This window comes from Pagrus pagrus (genome assembly GCF_965226575.1).
Source record: "Pagrus pagrus genome assembly, chromosome: 2".
NCBI lineage: Eukaryota > Metazoa > Chordata > Actinopteri > Spariformes > Sparidae > Pagrus > Pagrus pagrus.
The window spans coordinates 5181231-5201181 of NC_140186.1; the positions used below are offsets into that span (position 1 = coordinate 5181231).

General features: G+C 40.5%; 2 protein-coding genes across 2 annotated transcripts; one reads left to right on the forward strand and one right to left on the reverse strand.

The window, feature by feature from the left end:
* Positions 1-1984: 1984 nt before the first annotated feature.
* On the reverse strand, positions 1985-3823 carry LOC311270748 (anionic trypsin-2-like). The gene is made up of 6 exons (XM_084375885.1): positions 3768-3823; positions 3211-3397; positions 2817-2993; positions 2561-2616; positions 2300-2427; positions 1985-2168 (listed from the first exon to the last, which is right to left on the reverse strand). The coding sequence occupies exons 1-6, from the start codon at positions 3805-3807 to the stop codon at positions 2022-2024; spliced, it is 735 nt and encodes a 244-aa protein (XP_084232011.1). The 5' UTR covers positions 3808-3823; the 3' UTR covers positions 1985-2021.
* A 1741-nt stretch (positions 3824-5564) lies between these two features.
* LOC311274876 (somatostatin receptor 3) lies at positions 5565-19940 on the forward strand. Its single transcript, XM_084382873.1, has 3 exons — positions 5565-5614; positions 15198-16045; positions 17615-19940. Exons 2-3 carry the CDS (start codon positions 15263-15265, stop codon positions 18332-18334), a joined length of 1503 nt encoding a protein of 500 aa, XP_084238999.1. The 5' UTR covers positions 5565-5614; positions 15198-15262; the 3' UTR covers positions 18335-19940.
* Positions 19941-19951: the final 11 nt, after the last annotated feature.

Sequence of the window (19951 nt, forward strand, 5' to 3'; positions counted from 1 at the left end):
CCTCTCATCTTATCGAAAACAATGGAGCTCAGGTGAGACAATAACAGGTCATAAATTCACACACACTGAGTTTTTATTGATCTGATTGTACATCGTATTTTAATAAATAAACTTTGCAGAATACGGCCTCTCTTGTCGGTGTAGTGAATGTATCCAAATGTCAATTTAAATCTCACTATCTCGATGTACTTACACAAATTTTCTGTTGCACAACTTTGTTTTAGTTTGACTTTCCTTGACCTGATTATCCTTAACTTTGTTTTGTTAAATACTGGATACGTTAACTCTCAGCATTTGCACGCTGCAAACAGTCTTTTTCTATTTTCTGTTACTTTATAATTCCACCCCACTACATGTAATCTGACTGCTTCAGTAAGTTACCGATTACTTTGCAGAGTCGGATTATACAAAAATATAAGTTAATGTTAATCAACCAACAAATAATGATGGATTTTTATGGATTAAGCCCCATGGCATTTACAGATGTTTACAGATTAATGCATCAATAATTTTAAATCAATGATAAAATGTTCTGAAATGGGCCATAAGGCACCAGGAGCACTTTTACTTTTACGTATATTTGATGCAATTACATGAGCCTAAGTATTGTTTTACTTGTAACAGAGTATTTTTACACTGTGGTATTGTTATTTTTATTCAAGTAAAAGATCGGAGTACTTATACCACTACGTCTTTCTTTCTTTCTTTCTTCTTTTTTATCTCAGCAAAGAAGATATGAACTGATCAGTCTTTCTACATGTAAACAAGGGTTAGGGTTTACGGTGTTCTTTCTCACCCTCCCTATGCACAGCTTTATTGTTGTGTTCAATTGAGTGGAGATGAAGAGGACATTAAAAAAATCCCATAGCAGGATTAAATATAATGAATCTTATATAAGCAACGATGAAAATCTATTTGAATTCTTTTTTATTTTAACTGGGGAACTCAATTCAAAAGTCAGAACTTGGCAGAAAAGGCTAAACTGATGAGGGGAAGCGATGCAGCTTGGTTCATAAGAAACTAGATAACATATGTGCGTGTATGCGCTAGTGTGTGTGTGTGTGTGTTGGGAAAAGGTGATGCATGTTTTTTGTGCATCACATTATTGAGGGCACGGTTACACAAACGCAAAATGACCAGTGGAAATTATTTACCTCCTTAATACAATATGAATATCAGAATCACTCAGTCAGCAAACCCCTGCAGAAGGCAGCCTTAGACTTTGTTAAAGCCGTAATTGTATTGTTATTGTGCAGATTGTGTAGAGGACAAGGCCAGGGCACATTAGGAAGTGTAAACACTGGCCTGATGACGCTGACACACCTGATCACATCGTAACTTGACAGTATTCTCAAAATAAACAAGTGAGCATACATTATTGAAAGAAAGTACAGCTGTGATTGAGATAAAGAAATATCCTAGTTGAAAGTTTCTGCCTGCCTCAGCAAAAAAAAAACACAACAACATCCACCTCACTGCTGGATTTTAAAAAGGAGATCATCTTTGATCAGTAGTTACAGTCATGGTGCTCTAGTGTGGACTTCAATGGTTTTATATTTGTTTAAATTGACCAAATTCAAGGCCAAGATCATTTTTTATTGTGTTGGATGTGGCATAATGGTGAAAACACACCTTGGAACATAAAACTTTTTAATGTAACTATTTGATCTTTCCTCCAACACACATCTCACTGGGAGGACTGAACTTTGACTGTGATATATTTTATTTCAACTGACACAACTTTGTAAAAGAAGAGTGATAACTGTGTATCATTGTGCTGTGCTGTACTGTGTGATTCATAAAAAGTGTATAAGTATGTTTTTAAGTCATAACAGCAGAATAACAACAAGAATCTGTAAACATTTCTGACAGAATCACATTTATTGTTTGTCTTCAGTGGTTTTACAAATGTTAGTTGAACATTTAAAGTAAACCAATTAATTTTAAATGCATCAATTTCAAATTTAGAGAAACTCAACAGTTTTCTTATTAACTGTGAAATGACTGTTAAATGACATAGCTCAGTGTATGCCAGTAGTCTCCTCGATCCAATCCATGTATTTACAGACTTCCGCGAATAGAGATATTGGGCCACTGGCTCGGGTGAAAGTGCTGCTATGGACACCATAAATCCTGCCATTGTACTCCACTCCTCCACCAGAGTCCCCCTGTGAGAGAGATGCATTGTTCGTTTCAGAGTATTGCGAAATGTATTGAAATACTTATACACTGTATATGAAAGTGGTAAAACTTGCACTGACTGGTGAAAGATGTGAGGTTAGAAGCCATGCCTACTTACAGTACGTGTTGTCACTCCATCCTTTTTGCCACAGAACATATATCGATCGGGTTCTGGGTTGTTTGTGCGAATTTCCGTCCACGGACAGCCGACCTTGATGAGGTCTACACATTGGAGAGTAGGTGACGCTACAAAAACAGAAACAGTGTTTTACTAAACCGGTCTACTGTCAGATTTATGTTTTATCTATTATAGACATAGAGGCAAAAATAAAAACACTGGACACATGGATGATTATAAAATAAATACAATTCATCTCACGTGCATTGGAGTTTAGATTTGTGGGTCCATAACCGGCAACCTGAACTATACCACGTCTGAAAAACATTAAAAAGAATAAAAGCAAGATTTTTGAGGTGACAGTTTTCTACTTTCAAATTTTCAGATTGACTCAGAAACTACTTTCACCACTAATGACTATTAAACTGTTAAACAACATTTCATGGGAATTTCTGGTTTTTGTGCTCAGCAAAAGTTGAGCTTTCAGACTCATGAAAAGAGAAAGATCACAACTTACAGAGCGGGTTTTTGTTCACAGTTAGGGAGTGGTATTATATGATTAATCGGAGCAGGGTTTGTTAGCTGTAGCAGCATGATGTCATGGTCCGGGTTAAAGACTTTCACATTCTCTTCTCTGATTTGCACAGTGGGTTGTCCTCCAGCTGGATGCACACCTACTTCTGCACTGATAGTCCTAAAAATAAGTCGAGGTCAAAGAGGAACATCACTTAAATCCAATATATTTTAATGTTAGTAATAGCTGAACATTAACACAGGCAATGATATCTTTATTTGGGGAATTTTATAGTTCTACATCAAACCATTACTGATCGTTGCTCCAGGACGTTCACATTGAAGAGTATAACAAACATATTGTTTCCAGTTTTTAGGTAAAACTGTTAGTTTCTCACCATCCTTGCTGCCAGCAGTGACCTGCAGTCAGAATCCAACTATTACTGATCAGAGAGCCACCACACAGGAAATCACGGGACCCGTTATTTATAATCAATTTCACATGGTACCGACGCTCATTATCCAGACAGTCACGACCTCCAACGATCCTCTTGTGCAGATCCAACACTGTGCTCACTGTGACACCTGAAACAGAAAAGTCCTCCACCAGGTTACTGTGAGTTAGAGCAGCGGTCTTTGTAGAGAACAACTTGCTGCGTGAATTGTTCTCCATCTCTGTGTGTCAGCCCTTTAACTGACTGGCGACCTGTCGAGGCTGTAGCCAGCCTCTTGTCAGCTGCATGGCTCCACTGGATACTGTTATCACCTGCAATTCAGAAAACAACCCTACAATATCCTCACTAAGTGCTGTCTGAGCCTGCATAACTTCTCTTAGCTGTGCTTCTTCATCTGTTTTCCCTACACTGGTGATGCAGTATAAGACTTCACAGGTAATTACAGAACATACAGTAGTTAAAGTCAGTAACAGACGTGTGAAGCATAGTGATCTACTCACCAACGCACAGCAACAGGAGAAGACTTGTCAAGCCCCCCATCTCTGACTCTGACTCTGACTCTTACTCCGACTGCCCTCCTGGTGTAACTGGTGCATTTTTAAACCTGTTCACTCTGACCTGGTGGCCTTCGAGCCACCAATCACCTCATGAAGGTTTATCAAATCAACCTCATTGGCTACAAATGTTTTCATTGATGCAAATGTTTGACCATTTATCATGTGTTCCTGTGAAGTGACACAGGAAAAGTATTCCAAAGAAAAAAAGGAAAAAAATTCTTGAAATCACGTTGAAACTTTTATCAAATTCATAGGACCTCATGAAATCCTCTAAAGTTATAAAGTTTGGCCCTCCGAGCTGAATTTCAGCATATTTGTGGTTGTGTATTTTAAAGCCTCAGCAATTGCTTATTCTTACCTGGATTGGTTGAAATGTGCCCTGAACATCCAGGAGACCCTAAGGAAACTTGGCAGTTTGGGTTATTTTGACTGTTGATTCTTTCATCAAAACTTTTTTTTAAGGTGAAAGTGTTGATATTAACTGCATACAGCAATCAGCCAAAACATTAAAACCACTGACCAAACACTGTCGTCAACCAACTATACCCCTCATGGCAACGGCACTCCCTGATGGCAGTGGGCCCCCCCAGTCCTGGTGCCGGACACCACCGGACACCCCCAGAGGTCATATGACGTACCATGGCTGCACAATATTAAGTGGGTGGTTTTTAATGTTGTGGCTGATGGGTGTATGTAAAAACACCTGTTTGAACACCTGTAGAAGTCTACTGTTTTTACATCCACCACATCTGTTTTTTTCTTTTCTTTTTTGTCTTTGCACTCCCTTCACTTCGTATCGTTACCTTTTCACCTTACATATCATTACTCCTTTGAATATGTGTGAGTTATGATCTGACCTGAGCGTGAACTTGAGTAAGGTAACAATGTTACGGGGGAGCTGTGTGGGCACAGAATAAACACTCTGTTCTCAGGACACTTATCAGTTCAACGTAGGTACTGAGGTATTTTCAAGGCAAATCTCATATGAACCTCCCTTTTTGTCTTATTATCATATTATCCTATGAGATGTGACTTTCTCTGTAGCTCTTTGTCAGACTCATCCAGAGCGCCCTGGAGTGAAGAGCGCTGACCTTTGAGCTGATATAGTCCCTGTTAGCCTCTCTTTTTACCAATTTATGAAATAATACATCTTCTGTCGATTCATCCTCTATTTGTTCACTTCTCTACGAGGGGAAATAACAATTTTCACCACACAAAGAAGATATAAATTGATCAACCTTGGGTGCGTGCTTCACATATTCCCACAGCTCTTCTCGTCTTGCAGGGTTTGTGGTATTTCCTCTAACCACCTGTGTGTGCTATTTCATTTTATTTGGATGGAGAGGGCTATTTATATTATATCATATTATATTATATTATATTATCATTACATTAGAGGGGATTGAAATATATTGAACCTTTAATAAACAACAGTTGGCCACAGAGGGCGGAAATGTTAAATCCTGGAACTCAATTAAAATGTCAGAAATTGGTTCCCAAGTATTGACGCAAAAAAGGCTAAACAGACGAGGGGGGGGGCAATACTGCCCGGATCATGGCCTGTATTAACTAACAAGTCGATAACATCATTAACATCATAATTGCATTTGTGCGTGCGTGTGCGCACGCCCGAGCAGAGGGGGTTTTGAGGGTGGAGGCTGGTCTCAGCTCTCTGTGCGCGCAGACGGAGCTCTGCGGACGCGACAGTTCACGAGTCACATTTTAGGGGAAATTTAACCTCATTTGGAGTCTAACGATGATGCAACATCTCCAGCTGTTGGTGGACTGTGGTGAGTTCTTCCTTCTCTCCTTCTTCTGATGTGATCGCTGGCTCTTTTGTGTTCTCCGTCTTTGGTGCGAGCAGTATTTCCATGTTAAACTCTCCAACTGAAGATAAAAAAAAACAATGTTTCTGATAAAGTTCAGGTCAGTTTCTTAGTTAAATGTCTCCTCTCGCCGTTGGCTTAACCAAACAGAGGAGCTCAGCACCACTGAGTTTGCATTTTCGTATTTTAATAAACGAACTTTACGCACAGTACGCTCCTGTAGATGTATCCAAATGTCCAGTTAAATCTCATTTATCTCAGATTCGTTTAGCCTGTATCCACAATGAGCTTTGTGTCCACTGACTCATTCAACAGAAACAGTAAGTATTGTGTGTTGCTCACTGTAGGACCTACTCATGCGTCCAAAGGTATTATTCTGTACCGCTCGGATAAGTCTTGATCAGAGTTAGTCTGGCACATGAGAAATGATCAGCCCTTTTTTATACGACTGAAAAATAAGAGTTGAGGAGAAAAGAGGAGATGAGAGCTGAGACAAATGGGCTGCTTCCCCAACCTGTGGTTCCCAAGATACATCTGATGGCTCACAAGATGATCATAGGTAGGCTATAAGAAGACACATATATTGTCTGTTGTAGTTTTCCCTGACCTGCAGTAATTTGTGCTTTTGTCTTTGTGAAAACTGGACACTTTAACTCTGTGCATGCCTTTAAAAAAAAACCTTCCAATGAAACAGCCAGAGAAGGAAAAATCACTCATTGCTCACAGCTCATGTCCACGCTAAAACTATAATTTATGATGAGGATTTAATGGAGTACTTGTACTTTACAAGAGTATTTCCATTTTTCTGCTACTTCACTACATTTTGAAGACAAAAAGCTCTTTTTACTACATTTATTTTGACAGCGTTAGTTACTAGCTGCTTAGATTCGGATTATCAACACACATATTCAACTAATTATGATGTATTTTTATGGATTAAGCCAGATGGCAGTATATTAAATTTGATTTAAAGCTCCACCTTTATAAGCTGCAATAGATGAGATGCATAAATGATAATTATTATTCTGCATAATGGGTATTTTTTAAGTAGCCTATATTTTAATACTTCTAATACTTTTGTACGTTAACTGATGGTATTTCTACACCGTGGTATTCCTATTTTTACCGAAGTGAAAGATCTTAATGCCTCTGCCCCGCTGGTTTCCAGTAGACATTGATGCGTTTCGAGGGTTCACAAGCCTAAAAGGTTTGGGAACCCCCTGAAATGGAGGACCAGAGGAAGAGTAAAAAAAATAGAGAGAGAGATAAGAGTGGGAGGAGAGGAGCATAGAGGAGGGGAAAGGAAAGGGGGGAGGAGAGAAGAGTCATAGAGGGGAGGTGAGAGGAGAGGAGACAAGGAAAACAAGGAGAGGAGACGAAAAGAGGCGAAATAAGAGGAGAAGAGACGAAACCAGAAGAGGAAAAATGGTTGTAAAACACTAATGACTAATGTAAAACACCTCCACTGATAAGAAACATACTGAGCAAACACTACATCCCCAGTATGTTAATTTTCCTCTTCCCTTCATCAGTTTGCACCTGTGAACGAGTGAAGTCTCGCTGCTTGAAATAATGAATAGAAGCCAAATGAAGAAAATTATCAAACCTCTCATGACCCGTCTCTCTCTCTCTCTCTCTCTCTCTCTCTCTGTATCTGTCTGGGGACATGCAGGAGCTTTTAATTTAATTGGTAGACCTCCACTCTAGTGTTGCTTTTAAAGCTTTTTATTCCATTCTGTTCATCTGGCCAATTTGCTCTGTAATTACATGCATTTGTTTTGGACGCCGCGTGTGCTGCGCGCTGCGTGGGAAGAGAGAGTTAATTGTTGCTGACATTGTGTTTAGAAGAACTGTCAACACAACATAAATACACTCCAACATAATGTATAACAATCCACTTTGTGTCAGCTGTGGGTGCGGCAAAGTCTTCATCGTGTCACCTTCACTTTACTTACTCAGGGCAAAAATGACTCACTTGCATGTGTGTGCGTGAGAAGACGTCTGTGGGTTCAGAAAAAGGGAAAACAACACTGAAAAACGTGCACGTGCATGACGAGCTTGTAGGAGTATTGATCAAAGTCAGGCTAATCTGTGAGCTCTTGTCTGCCTTTTGTGATGAAGAGCGTGGAGGCAGCGACGTGGTGGGGATTCAGACCTGATCCAGCCCTGCAAATCCGTTAATTGATCGGCAGCAGAGGGAGTCGACTCCCCCGTGGGAAATAAGACGGATGGATCCCCAATTAGCTGATAGTGTATCCCTCTTCCACTAATAGTTTCTTGTTCCAAAGTGTCAACACAGTTGTTGATTTTCTGTCAGCTAAATGACCAGTACATACGGATAATTAGCCCACTGTCGTACCGAAAAGGGCATCTTCTGCGGGTCAAAACGCTGCTCGGTGCTCTGTTGCTAAGAAGATCCCTGTGTGTGTGTGTGTGTGTGTGTGTGTGTGTGTGTGTGCCACTTGTATTTGTAATGGCATTAAGCCTTTACCCTGTAATGCTTCTGTGATGTGATGGAGCTATTGATGCAGTTGATGTCATTCAAGCCAATCCAGGGGACATTTTTATCAGCTTTCTAATGCACCTTTGCTTCGATTGATTCTCCCATTCCCTACTGTGTGTTTACAGGCTGCCTTTTTTGTATAGCAATAAGTAATTGTTATCTTTACACAGCTACACTCATACATAACAAGTACCAACGATTTCATTTCATTTCGCAGGTTGTTGTGACGCTCAAAAAAGACGTTTTTCACAATGTAAGCTTAAAAACGTTTTTTTCTTAGGCCCCAATGCATCACGTGATGATGTGCTCAAAGGGTTTAACCACTAAGAAAACTTGCCTCAAAGCCTGGTGCTCGTCCTCGGGGCCTGGTCTCCACCTCCCCCAACTGTACAAAAATGAAGCCCTGACATGAGTGCTGCCATCTTGCGTGACGCACATTTTGAGCTAGAGTCTGCACAGAGATGATTGGGCGGCAGAGTCGCCATATCAAGTCAACTGCGCGCAGGACTCAGCTGTCAATCATGACATTTCACCTCCTTTTTATAGCATCAAATAACTGAATAAAACCAAGGGTAACAATGTTTTTACAGTTCTGGACCAAACTTGCTGGGAGAAGGCAGGAAGACACCATAGTAATGTATCATGGACAAGGACTTTATATTTATCTCTTGTGGCAGTGAACACTATACACTGCTTCTCAGGGACTATTAATCTGCAACCTGAGTTTATCTGGTTTATCTGGACACTTTTTAGCTGACGTAACTTAACTACCCCTAACAGCACACACTCTTCTGTGGCACCGTGCTGGCACTTCTCTCCACCTGCTTTCTTTAACAAACCTTCGAGACTGCATCACACACACCAGTTACCCTAGCACGGTAGGGGGGGGATGTTCAGCCAGTAACACATAGGTTAAGAGCAACAAAATCACCCTCATGTAGCCTAAATCTAACATTAAGAATAAAATAGGCTATAATAGGCCATTGACATGTATGCCAACTATTGTTATAACTGCTCAACCCTTTATAAAGGATGCCTCACTAGAATCTGAATCAATTTCTGAGATTAGAAAATCATTTTGTTTATATTTATTTCCTGTACTTCCTGGTCTGATTGAAAAAATGACAATATTACCTCTTAGTGCAAGTACAAAAGTGTGTGTGCGTGTTTCAGAGGACTGGGGTGCAGTCACGTGTACAGGTGGTGGCTTTGTGACCTCTAGCATCAGATATAGCCTATCAGGTGTGTGTGTGTGTGTGTGTGTGTGTGTGTGTGTGTGTGTGTGTGTGTGTGTGTGTGTGTGTGTGTGTGTGTGGAGTTATTACTGTGTGAAAGCTGTTAAGAAGAAGTAAAGGTGAAGAGATCTCTTTTAATGTAAAGTCCCCCAGGCTCAGTATTAATGGCAACGCAGTGAATTTCAAGCAGAGGGTGGAAAAGCACTTACCTGCTGCAAAAAATATTATGCAAATGTGTTCTCAATGTTAAAAAAGGTCTCCGAAAGTGACCAACTTTTAATTACAAACAAGACAGAGTGTAAAAAGAAACAATGGAAAAGGCCCTAAATGCACTCAATGAATGAAATAATAGTCGTTTCTATCGGAGCGATCAGCCCGACTGAATTATTTACCAGACGGGCATTTGTTTTAATGGTGACCTTGTTGCCTCTTGATCCCGCCAGCATGTTGTTTGTACTAAGCTGCGGCTTGAATAATTATGATGTTATTATACAGGCATCAGTACGGCTTTCAGTGAGGAGGAAGCGGCTCTTCACCCGCAGTGTGAAGCATGTAATCATGATGAGGCCTCTCATACGCAAAGAGTCAACAATACTGTCGGCATAACAGCACGGACTGCTTTTTAAAAAATTCAGCTGTTGAAACTGAATGGCTGCGTGTTGTGAAATATGCATTTGTGTGTGTTTATTGATACCAGAAATGAGAGCTGTTAAAGGTCTAGTGTGTATAATTAATGGGGAGTTCAGGGGCAGAAAGGGAATGTAATATTTATAATAAAGATTGCGTACGTGCTGCACACCTGAAATTGAAAATCATTACGTTTTCATCACCTTTGAATGAGACTTTTATATCTGCAGAGGGAGGGTCCTCTTCCATGGAGTCCATATTTCTACAGTAGCCCAGAACGGACAAACCAAACGCTGACCTTTTGCATTTTTAGCAGCCACCATACGGGGGAGGGGGGGTGAAACAAGGGGTATTCAGTTGGTTGCAGTGTGCAACCACATTGCTTTTGACACGCTCGACAGATGTGGCCACAGACTGAGCCCTAGCTGTAGCGGTGTGGAAACTGATGCATCCTTTAGGGAGAAAAAATGCCTCAAAACATTAAAAGTAGGATGTTAAAAGTTTGCATGCCTTGGTCTTTAGCAGAGGACGGCAACTGAAGCCAGCTTGTTTTCATAGCGGGGGTTTTGAAATAGCGATCTAGCGAAAGTTTCCACAATTGATCCTGTTCATTGTGTTCAAACAATTGTCCCCACACCAATAAATCTCTAAATGCGCCACTTCCACTGGGGCTTTGAAGCCCTGATTAAGTAATAGCACGTCATAAAAGTATTCATTGTAGACAAACAATGAGGAGCACAGCCAGCGTGGGAATCATTGATGGAGGAATGGATTACACTCCAGTTGTTGAATCCAGTGTCGTCAATACAGGCAATTTCACTCTCTCTCTCACACACACACAAACACACAAACACACACACACACACACACAAGCATTGATTTTGAGCCGTGTTCGTGTCTAACTGGCAAATATAAGTCAAATATTTCCTACACTACATGTTGCACTATGTTTACCACTTAGTCATCAACTTTGTCTTTGTGGGGTTTGTTGCTGGACCTACAACATGTTGTTACATCACTATGCACAACCTCTACATATAGTCATTTGACCCATTGTTAATACAATCATTTTAATTTGTGCAACTTTACGGTTATGTATCTTGTTTTGCAGAATCCACGGTGTTATGGAAATGTCAAGACTGTTAAGTTGTTATTGTTGTTAAGACTTGGACGTATAATAATACATTTCAAATATTGAGGAATCCATTAGATTAGCCATTAGTTTGTTATTTCCCTCCTACACCTGTTGAAACGGCACCTATGCTCTTTGCATACAAACTGTTCTCTTTAGTTGCATTTACCTGAACAGCAACAACAGCAACTCCCACTCTGCTCGCTCTTCGGCTTTAGTTTGTACTTTACTATTTAAGTAGTAAGTTAGTTTCTTGACAAGAGAGTTCTGACTATGCCAAAAAAAAAAAAAAGACCAACACAAAGATCACAGTGATGACCAAATGCTATTTTTTGACCGGTGGTCTGCATGACGTTGGGTTTAGAGTGATGGTGGTTCACTTCTCACCAAGTTTCATCACCATGGTAACTCATGTTTCACACGGTTAGGTTCGAGTTAGCACATTAATACATACAAAAGCACCACCTATCGACGATTCAATTTCTTGGATAATTGCATTATTATTTATAGAAGATCCTGTGGAGCTCAGTGCGTGGGCCGTGATGGCTGTGCACCTGTCATCCCATTTCATCTTGTTTTTCCTCAGATGGCTGCAAGCAAAGTCAGACCCATTTCATTTTACTGATGCATATGATATTATCCTATAACAGAGACTTATTGAGGCACTAAATCCCTGTGCTAGTTGTATTTATAATATATAAAAGCATTGCTTTGAACATTCATTTTTTGCCAGCTGTCCTTTCTGCATTTGGCAGCTGCGACTTTCAATCAATCTCATCAATGCCAGCAGACTCGCCTATATTGGCGCCTTTAATGTGAATGGCTGGATTGGGGAAAACTTGGATTGACTTTATCAAGTTAATATCCATTTTTGTGTGATCAGAGTGATTGCAGTTGTTAGGTGTAGTGAAGCCAGACAACAAAAAAAGATATATCAGGTAACGTAATGATCAAACCAAACCGTTTTCGTCAATAAGCAAACTAAGACTCAGTAAACGGCAACGGGAGGAAACAGCTTAACCGGCTACTATCTTTAAATACGTCAAAGTTTCCCTGATCTAAACCTGCAGTATCTGCACTCAACAGATGCACAAAGGAAGCAGTCTGCACACACACATGTACAAATGCACATACCACACACATGTCAACTCACACACAATGCTCACTAAAAGTCATTATTTCCTTTGTGTGTGGATGTAAAGCATCGGCTCTTCAATCAGCATTCATTTCGACTCCCTTGTTTGTCTCCGTGCAGGCCTTTAGGGCCTTGTCTTGACCCCTTGATCACCGTAGCAACATTTCCCAGGAAAGGTGTCCTGAGAGCCGACCATAGAGTAGCAGACAAAAGAGGTGACGCCTCCTGGGAAGACATACAGTCCGTCTGCTCTCATTGTGTGCGTCAGAGATTAGAGCGGCAGGTTATTGTGCTGCACAACCTGGAAATCAGGAGCACATTGGGAAGCCTGTGTGTGATTACATGAGATGTTCTTCTCTTCAATAGGACATTTAGTGAATATATTTAATTTTTTTGTACTATGATTTTGGTAAGAAGCCTTCTGAAGTGCATGTAATCACGTATGATTTAAAAAGATTTTAAAAAAGAAGACATAAATGTGCTGCACAAGGTGGTCATTTTCCTTTTCCACCTTACACCAGCTGGTCCAGGGGATCCAGGTCTACTGGTGATAACCCTGTATCTCTGTCCTCGAGACTGACACTGCTGTGATTTATGAATCACAATAATCCACAGCTTGCTTTACATTTTTAAATTTATCTTGTGCATTTTGTTAATATTCCTTTTCTCATGCATATTTAATGTTACCAATTAGTTTTAATGTTTTTTTTCTCCTGTATTTTCACCGCAGGACTAAGGTCAAGCATTCGTTGTTTTAACATTTAACTTATTGTCCATTAATGCGGTTCTTAAAAAATAAGTTACCCACTCTTTAATGACGAAGATGGACTTCATAACCAAACATATACATTCTTTAATATGCAGTTAGGGTTGGATTTTTTTTTAGAGCTCAGAAAAAGCTTCAACTGGACTTAAAATTGACTTTATATTCACTAATAATTAATAAAATACAGTACTTCAGTCATATTCTCTGAAAGTCATCATTGCATGAATCACTGTACAATCCACTAGGCTGGATAAGAATAATATTTTCACAGAACATATGTTCAAAAGAGTCAAATATAATTAAGATTATGAGAGATTTCTTTGATATGCACACAGACACATATGAGGCTGGGCACCTTTAAATGTTTGATACTTGAATCAAAGGATTACTTGGTTAATCTTTTATACAAAATCCTATCATACCCTGTCTCAGGTGATTTCCATGTCTGTATTATAGAGTGGTAGGTAGTTTGGACACAGAGCGGGGTCTGAGTGTGAATGCGGCATGCTGTGTGTTAGCTGATTTTTAACACCATACGCTTGCACAACCACCTCTGTGACAGTATTGATTTGCCTCTATAGGGTACCTCCACAGAGGGAAGTATAGCTCAAATGGTTGTAGTGCTCCATTCAGTTTGAGTTTGACTGGAATGACTGCCAGTAATTATCAACAGTGTTTAAAGTGGTGCCTTCTTTGATCGTATTGGAGAGTCTTGATCTTCACACCGCTGCGCTGCGGGACTTTGAATGATGTTAAACATAGTTTTTTTTGTTCTTGATATGAATGAACATCAGGTTTAAAAGGGAAGAAACAACAGGAGAAAACACCACGTTTTCCTGGCACGGATACATTTTGAGATGTTCCTCTTTTAGATTAGTTGAAAGAAAATGTACAAAAATATGTAGGTGTTCATTGTCGTTCACATGTTCTGGAAATGAATGCAAAGTATATTATAGTATATATTTAATTGCCTCATTTCCATTTCCGAACATTAAATATCAGAAAACTTTTAATACAAAAAATAATTGTTGAAGTAATGAATCGGGGAAGTTTCATATCTATTGGTTAAAACAATGACCCTATTTACCTGTAGTGTCTCCGCTTAAAAGCTCACAATCACCCCCAAATCAGAAACATCAAGACTGTATCAGGTGCTCCTGCAGCACTCTGCGACTCCAGTGAGGAAAATACAATAGAAAGAACCCAATATTGTACATATACTGGGTTGTGTGAGTGTGTGCTCGCATATTTTTAAGTATTAAGTGGCTCCGGTTGTCTCGCAGCTGCACAACATATACTGTCCACTGGCATTTACTTTTAGTAATTGAGGCCCTGACCTCTGGCTGCTGGCTCCTGCATTCAGCCTTGAAATGAAATATACATTGAAAAATGCGGATGAGTCATGTGCATCGAGATTTCAGCATGTTCTTGAACTAAGGTGACTTTTAAGTGGTGGCTGACCTTTACTTTGAAACAAAACCAACCTACTTCTTCTATTTGTTCTATTTATGGCTGTTGCAGTATTAAAACTTATGCAGCACAAAGAGGAAGAAAAATAAAATAATAATGTGTGTTTAACTGAACATGTTGTACAATATCCTCTGTTGTTTGTCCTTATCCTTTTAAAATTCCTGCCTTATATCCGTTCTTCATCCCTCTTCCCACTTCCCGTAATCCTCACATGCACATTGATGCATTTAAGTCAAGGTTGTGGAGGACATGCCTCTGTTATTTTTTCTCCATAGGTCAGTGCATTTTGTTCCTAACAGAGCACCAATTATTAGCCATCGCTGTGAGGGATGAGGGGTGTGCCTGTGCGCGGCATGGTAGTTATTAAGAAGGCTTCATCAACAAGCCCTGTACTAATGGAACTAAATGCGTTGTGTTTTTGTTCCGGTGCAGGCTTGTTTTTGTTGTGACGGATGATGGGTTGTTCGGATGATTAATAGCTTATTATTATGCAAGCCACCGGTCTGAGATCGGACCAACTTTTTAAAACTTCAGCACATTTACCCTGATAGTTAACAGACATTTTGGTGAATGTGCTTGTTATTTAAAAATATCTGTGTGTTAAGTATGGAGGTGGAGCTAGGAGACCATTAGCTTTGGCGGAAAACAGCTCTCTGACTCACTCTCCTTTTCCTTTCAGGCCTGTCGACCTATCACTGATGGGATCTCATCGACTTCTGTTGCTTCAACTTCCTTAACGCCTCCATGGAGCTCATCCAGGCCAGCCAGGTTTCCTTGCTGCCTCAGGAGACCCTGACAGCAGCCTGGAGCAACAACTCCCTTTCTCTTTCCAACTCCCTGCTCCTCTCCACTCCTTCCAACCCACTTCTCCACTACACCCCCAGCGACGCCTCGTCCCTCTTAAACAGCACCTGCCAGAACTGCACCACAACTGAACCTGGACCACTCCCTGGCTTGGCTGGCATCTTCATCCCTCTCATCTATGGGATAGTGTGTGTCGTTGGTCTCGTTGGCAACACTCTGGTCATTCACGTTATCGTCAACTACACCAAGAATGAGTCGGTCACCAACATCTACATCCTCAACTTAGCCATTGCGGACGAGCTCTTCATGCTGGGCCTGCCCTTCTTGGCGGTGCAGAACGCTCTGCTCTCTTGGCCCTTTGGCTCGCTCATGTGCCGCGTGGTCATGACGGTGGACGCCATCAACCAGTTCACCAGCATCTTCTGCCTGACTGTGATGTCAGTGGACCGCTACCTGGCCGTGGTGCACCCCATCCGCTCCTTCTGGTGGCGACGCCCTCGCGTGGCCAAGGCCATCAGTGGCACAGTTTGGGTGGGGTCCTTTGTGGTGGTGCTGCCGGTGGTGGTGTTCGCCGACGTGCTGAAGGACGATGGGAACTGCAGCATCGTGTGGCCCGAGCCTGCGGAGGTGTGGAAGACGTCGTTCATCGTGTACACTTGCACCGTGGGCTTCTTCTGCCCGCTGCTGGTCATCTGCTTGTGCTACCTGCTGATCGTCATCAAGGTACAACATTCACAGCCACACGTGTTTTGTTTTAGATAGGTTAGATGTTATGACCACCACTTTTAGTTATTTCAGCTTCTCTTCTGCTAAATCAGATTATCTCAGTCTTTTTTGGGATTGCGGACAGCTCAAAACACTACAGTACCCATGAGCTTGGGCCACTGTTGCCTCCAGTTGGAGGCGCAAATCAGAGTGGTAGTGCATCTAAAGCATTCGGTTGTTGAAGTCATGGCGCCATTAGTGGCTGAATTAAACCAAAAGTGACTCAGAAGCCAAAAGTAAATTCAATTTCAGATTCAATTTACCTGTTTTCTCAACACTATAATTATAACTTTCAGTCCATTAGTGGTGCGTGTCACTGCATTTTAAGCTTGGTGATTGGCTGTTCGTTGCCAAAACACACCTCTGGAGTCATATTTAACTTCTCCTCATGCATTTGTATGAACCTTTTAGAATTTTTATCACCGAACCGGCTATTTTCTAGCAGAGTTCATCATCTTCTGGATTGATAATTCCACCAGGAGAGTTTCATGTCCATCCAAGCCGTAGAAGTGCTCCAACTGTCAGTCATGTAACATTGTCTACGGGAAAAATAAATTTGGATTTTCACTTCCAAAACCAGCCTGAAATACTTCTGCCCACTTCTTACCTCTGTTGCATGACATTATGAGCCAAAATGTTTTTGCAAAAGCTGTAGTCTACATTTACAAAGATATTCCTCGACCTAAAGCTGCCGTGAAGAAAAGCAGCTACCATCACAAACTACACAAACACACTAATATCCTCCATAATTGGACTCTGTTGTTCTCTTTTGATATTAATAATGACGCTGGAGGGCACCTGCAGCGAAGCAATATGTGCAGAGATAATAAAGAAGCACACTGTGCCAGCGTTAGTATTTTCCTGATTTTATGGAAAAACAGAGAAATTATCCAGCACAATATATCACATAAAAGGCAACATTTGTTTTTTTACTTTAGAAATATAATTGAATTTTTACAGCATTAAGCAGCTCTATAATGATGTATGAAAAAATGCAGATGGTGTTGGTAATATGTTTTGAGTTGTTGACTGTTATTTTACTGATTTAGTCATAACTTTTCTGTGTCTCATGTCATGAACAGTGTATTATATTTGATGTGAGAGCAGCTTTTGCATCACGAAGCATTTTCAAGAATAAAACATGAAATGCCACTTTTGCTAAAAATAAAAAAGAAGGCCATGATACACACTGTTATTATGGCTGACGGGATTCATTGTTCTTTTTTTATCTGAAGCACTTAAAAATGTAAAAACAATGTCATACTGGCTCCAGATAATTACTATCACTGTCAACATTTTCAATACAAACCATTTTTAGATACAAAGTGATTTGACATTTACCTACATTTACCTTCTGAGTGGGTTTGAGGCAGAAATTTCCGGCGAGGATAACTGAAACTTCAGTTAAAATGGCAAGATACTAATTGAGAATGTTTTTGTTTTTGTATTTGGGTGAACTGACCCTTTACTAGTAAACACGTGTGTTAAAATAAGAGAGGTCAACGTTCTCTGTCTTGTCTTTCAAAGGTGCGAAGTGTTGGAAAGCGGGCGCAGGCCACATCCTCTCGGCGCAGGAAGTCGGAGCGTAAAATCACCAGGATGGTGGTCGTGGTGGTGGCAGTGTTTGTCCTCTGCTGGCTACCGTTCTACGCCCTGAACATCGTCAACCTACTGGTGGTCCTACCCGGGGACTTCAGAGGGCTGTATGTTTTCGTTGTTGTGCTGTCATATGCGAACAGCTGTGCCAACCCGATACTGTACGGATTTCTGTCTGACAACTTCAAGAGAGGCTTCAGGAAGGCCCTGTGTGGCGCTTCACGTAGGGTGAAGAGCAACGACAGGGCCGGCACTGAGGTGCAGCGACCGACAGAGGAGTGGGGCGGCATCGTGCTCCAAGTACAGAAAAGCGAAGGAGTCATCAACGTGCAGAAGGAGGATTGTGGGGAAAAAGAAGAAGAGGAGGACATCAATGGACCAAAAGGAGCCATACAGATGCATGAAATATGCAAAACGTCACAAAATGGAAACCACAGCGCAGGTACAGAGGGCTCAAGGACACAGGTGGTGCAGAAGGGTAAGCCTGAGCCGGAGCTCTCTGGTCACAGCGGCAAACATGGAGATCTAGCTGGGAAAGGTCCAGACTCTGATCCTGCAGAGGCAGTGTCCTCCACGGCAGGTAGAAGTAGAAACAGCAACTCCCAGCCTGAAGAACTCCCGGACAGAGTGCTTGAAATCAGCTATCTGTAACAGATGTTGACATGTTTCCACTGGGTTTTACTACATGCTACCTAAAGTGTTTCTCACTGATATTTAAAATGGCTGTAAATATGACAAACAAGCTTGGATAACAGATTACCAGCTCAGTTTTAGATGTGCGCATCCATTTTTTCATGGATATGATACATGATGTAACAGTCTGCAAATATCAATGCAGATGTTTTTGCGATGGTGTTAGATAATAATTAGAAAATATAAAATCAGGCATGATGTCAACCGTGTTGGATTGCAACCAATAGAAACCTGAAAAGCAGGAAGAACAAATTAAAATAACTAAAATACTGCAAGAAAAATGACCACAACTTTTAAGAAGTAAAATGCTGTAAATAGTGGAAGACATCCAGAAACACTGGTATGGTCCAGATTGAAAGTTCATTCTTGTGATTTTGATTTTTGCTCTCGATTGTGTCTCACTCTTTTTCACTGGTGTGGTATGTTTGCTTTAAACTGAGAAAAATCAAGATTCAATCCCAAGACAGTCATGAAACACTGATGTTTTTTTCTATATTTGTTTGTGTATTTATTTATTTTTATTTATTTATTTATTGCCATCATGTTGAAGACCTTTTTAATTTTTTTTAAACGATGAACATCTTGTTGTGAAACAGCTAATGTACTCTATGAATCATGTCCCAGTGGAGACAACACAACTAATGAGCTTTTGTGAAATGAAAATGTCAGCGAGGTGAGCTTTGTACTTCTACTTTTGAAAACAGCTTTTCAAAAACACATTTCAGGTTTGTTATTTTGTGCTTTTGTTGAGTTGAGCGTGAAGCTGGACGTCAGCGCTCGATTTCTTCAGTGCAACCGAGTGATTTATTTTCTCCGTTGAAAGGTTATCTGACAGCAAATTGCTGTTGTCAAGATGTGCAATAACAACCCATAATAAATATAATGCAAGATTGCTGCTTTTTAAAGAGGTATACAGCAGATTTCAGGAGGATTGAAATACTACTTCATACTAAACCTGATTCATTGGTCTGTTGGCATCATATCTGAAACATGCTAGTGAGAAAACGGCACATCCTGTGCAGAAAACAGACGATTGTGTTTATATTTATTTGTTTATTTATGTATTATCTTGAATTATATATGAAGGAGACATGTGGGAGAAGACACTGGAACAGTGTAGCTAAGTTTACACATAAGGAAGATCTTATGGATCCCTGAAGCATAAGAAACACAACTTGTGTCACCCTTGAACATGTTAAGTGTCATTTTCAGCAAAGATCTTTGCTTCAAGTTGTTTACATGTTGATAGTCATTGTTAACAAAACTGATTATGATGGTTGAAATAGTACATGTGTGTTTTGTCGTGTGTCGTGAATTTTATATTTAACGTCTCTTTAGTGCTCACAGATTTAAGTCATATCTCAGATCGGCAGGTTATATTTCAGGCCAACTTCCTCAGTTTGTCGTCTATGCTCACAATGTGCAGTGTGTTTGCATTAACATGTATTATCTGCAGTGTTGTCAGAGCTTTGGTTAAAGCACTAATGCCAAGACTAATTCTGTGAGAGTGGGTTAAATTAATGTTTACAGATGATACTGGAATGTAATATTCTTGTCCTTTGATTGCTGTTGTAT

What these genes read in the sequence shown, in the direction of transcription:
- LOC311270748 (XM_084375885.1), bottom strand. Translation starts at nt 3,807, where the DNA reads ATGGGGGGCTTGACAAGTCTTCTCCTGTTGCTGTGCGTTG. An exon ending in TGTGAACAAAAACCCGCTCT is followed by an intron (nt 2,617 to 2,816) that starts GTAAGTTGTGAT and finishes AATGTTTTTCAG; the next exon opens with ACGTGGTATAGTTCAGGTTG. An exon ending in ATGGAGTGACAACACGTACT is followed by an intron (nt 2,169 to 2,299) that starts GTAAGTAGGCAT and finishes TCTCTCTCACAG; the next exon opens with GGGGACTCTGGTGGAGGAGT.
- LOC311274876 (XM_084382873.1), top strand. Translation starts at nt 15,263, where the DNA reads ATGGAGCTCATCCAGGCCAGCCAGGTTTCCTTGCTGCCTCAGGAGACC. An exon ending in ACCTGCTGATCGTCATCAAG is followed by an intron (nt 16,046 to 17,614) that starts GTACAACATTCA and finishes TGTCTTTCAAAG; the next exon opens with GTGCGAAGTGTTGGAAAGCG.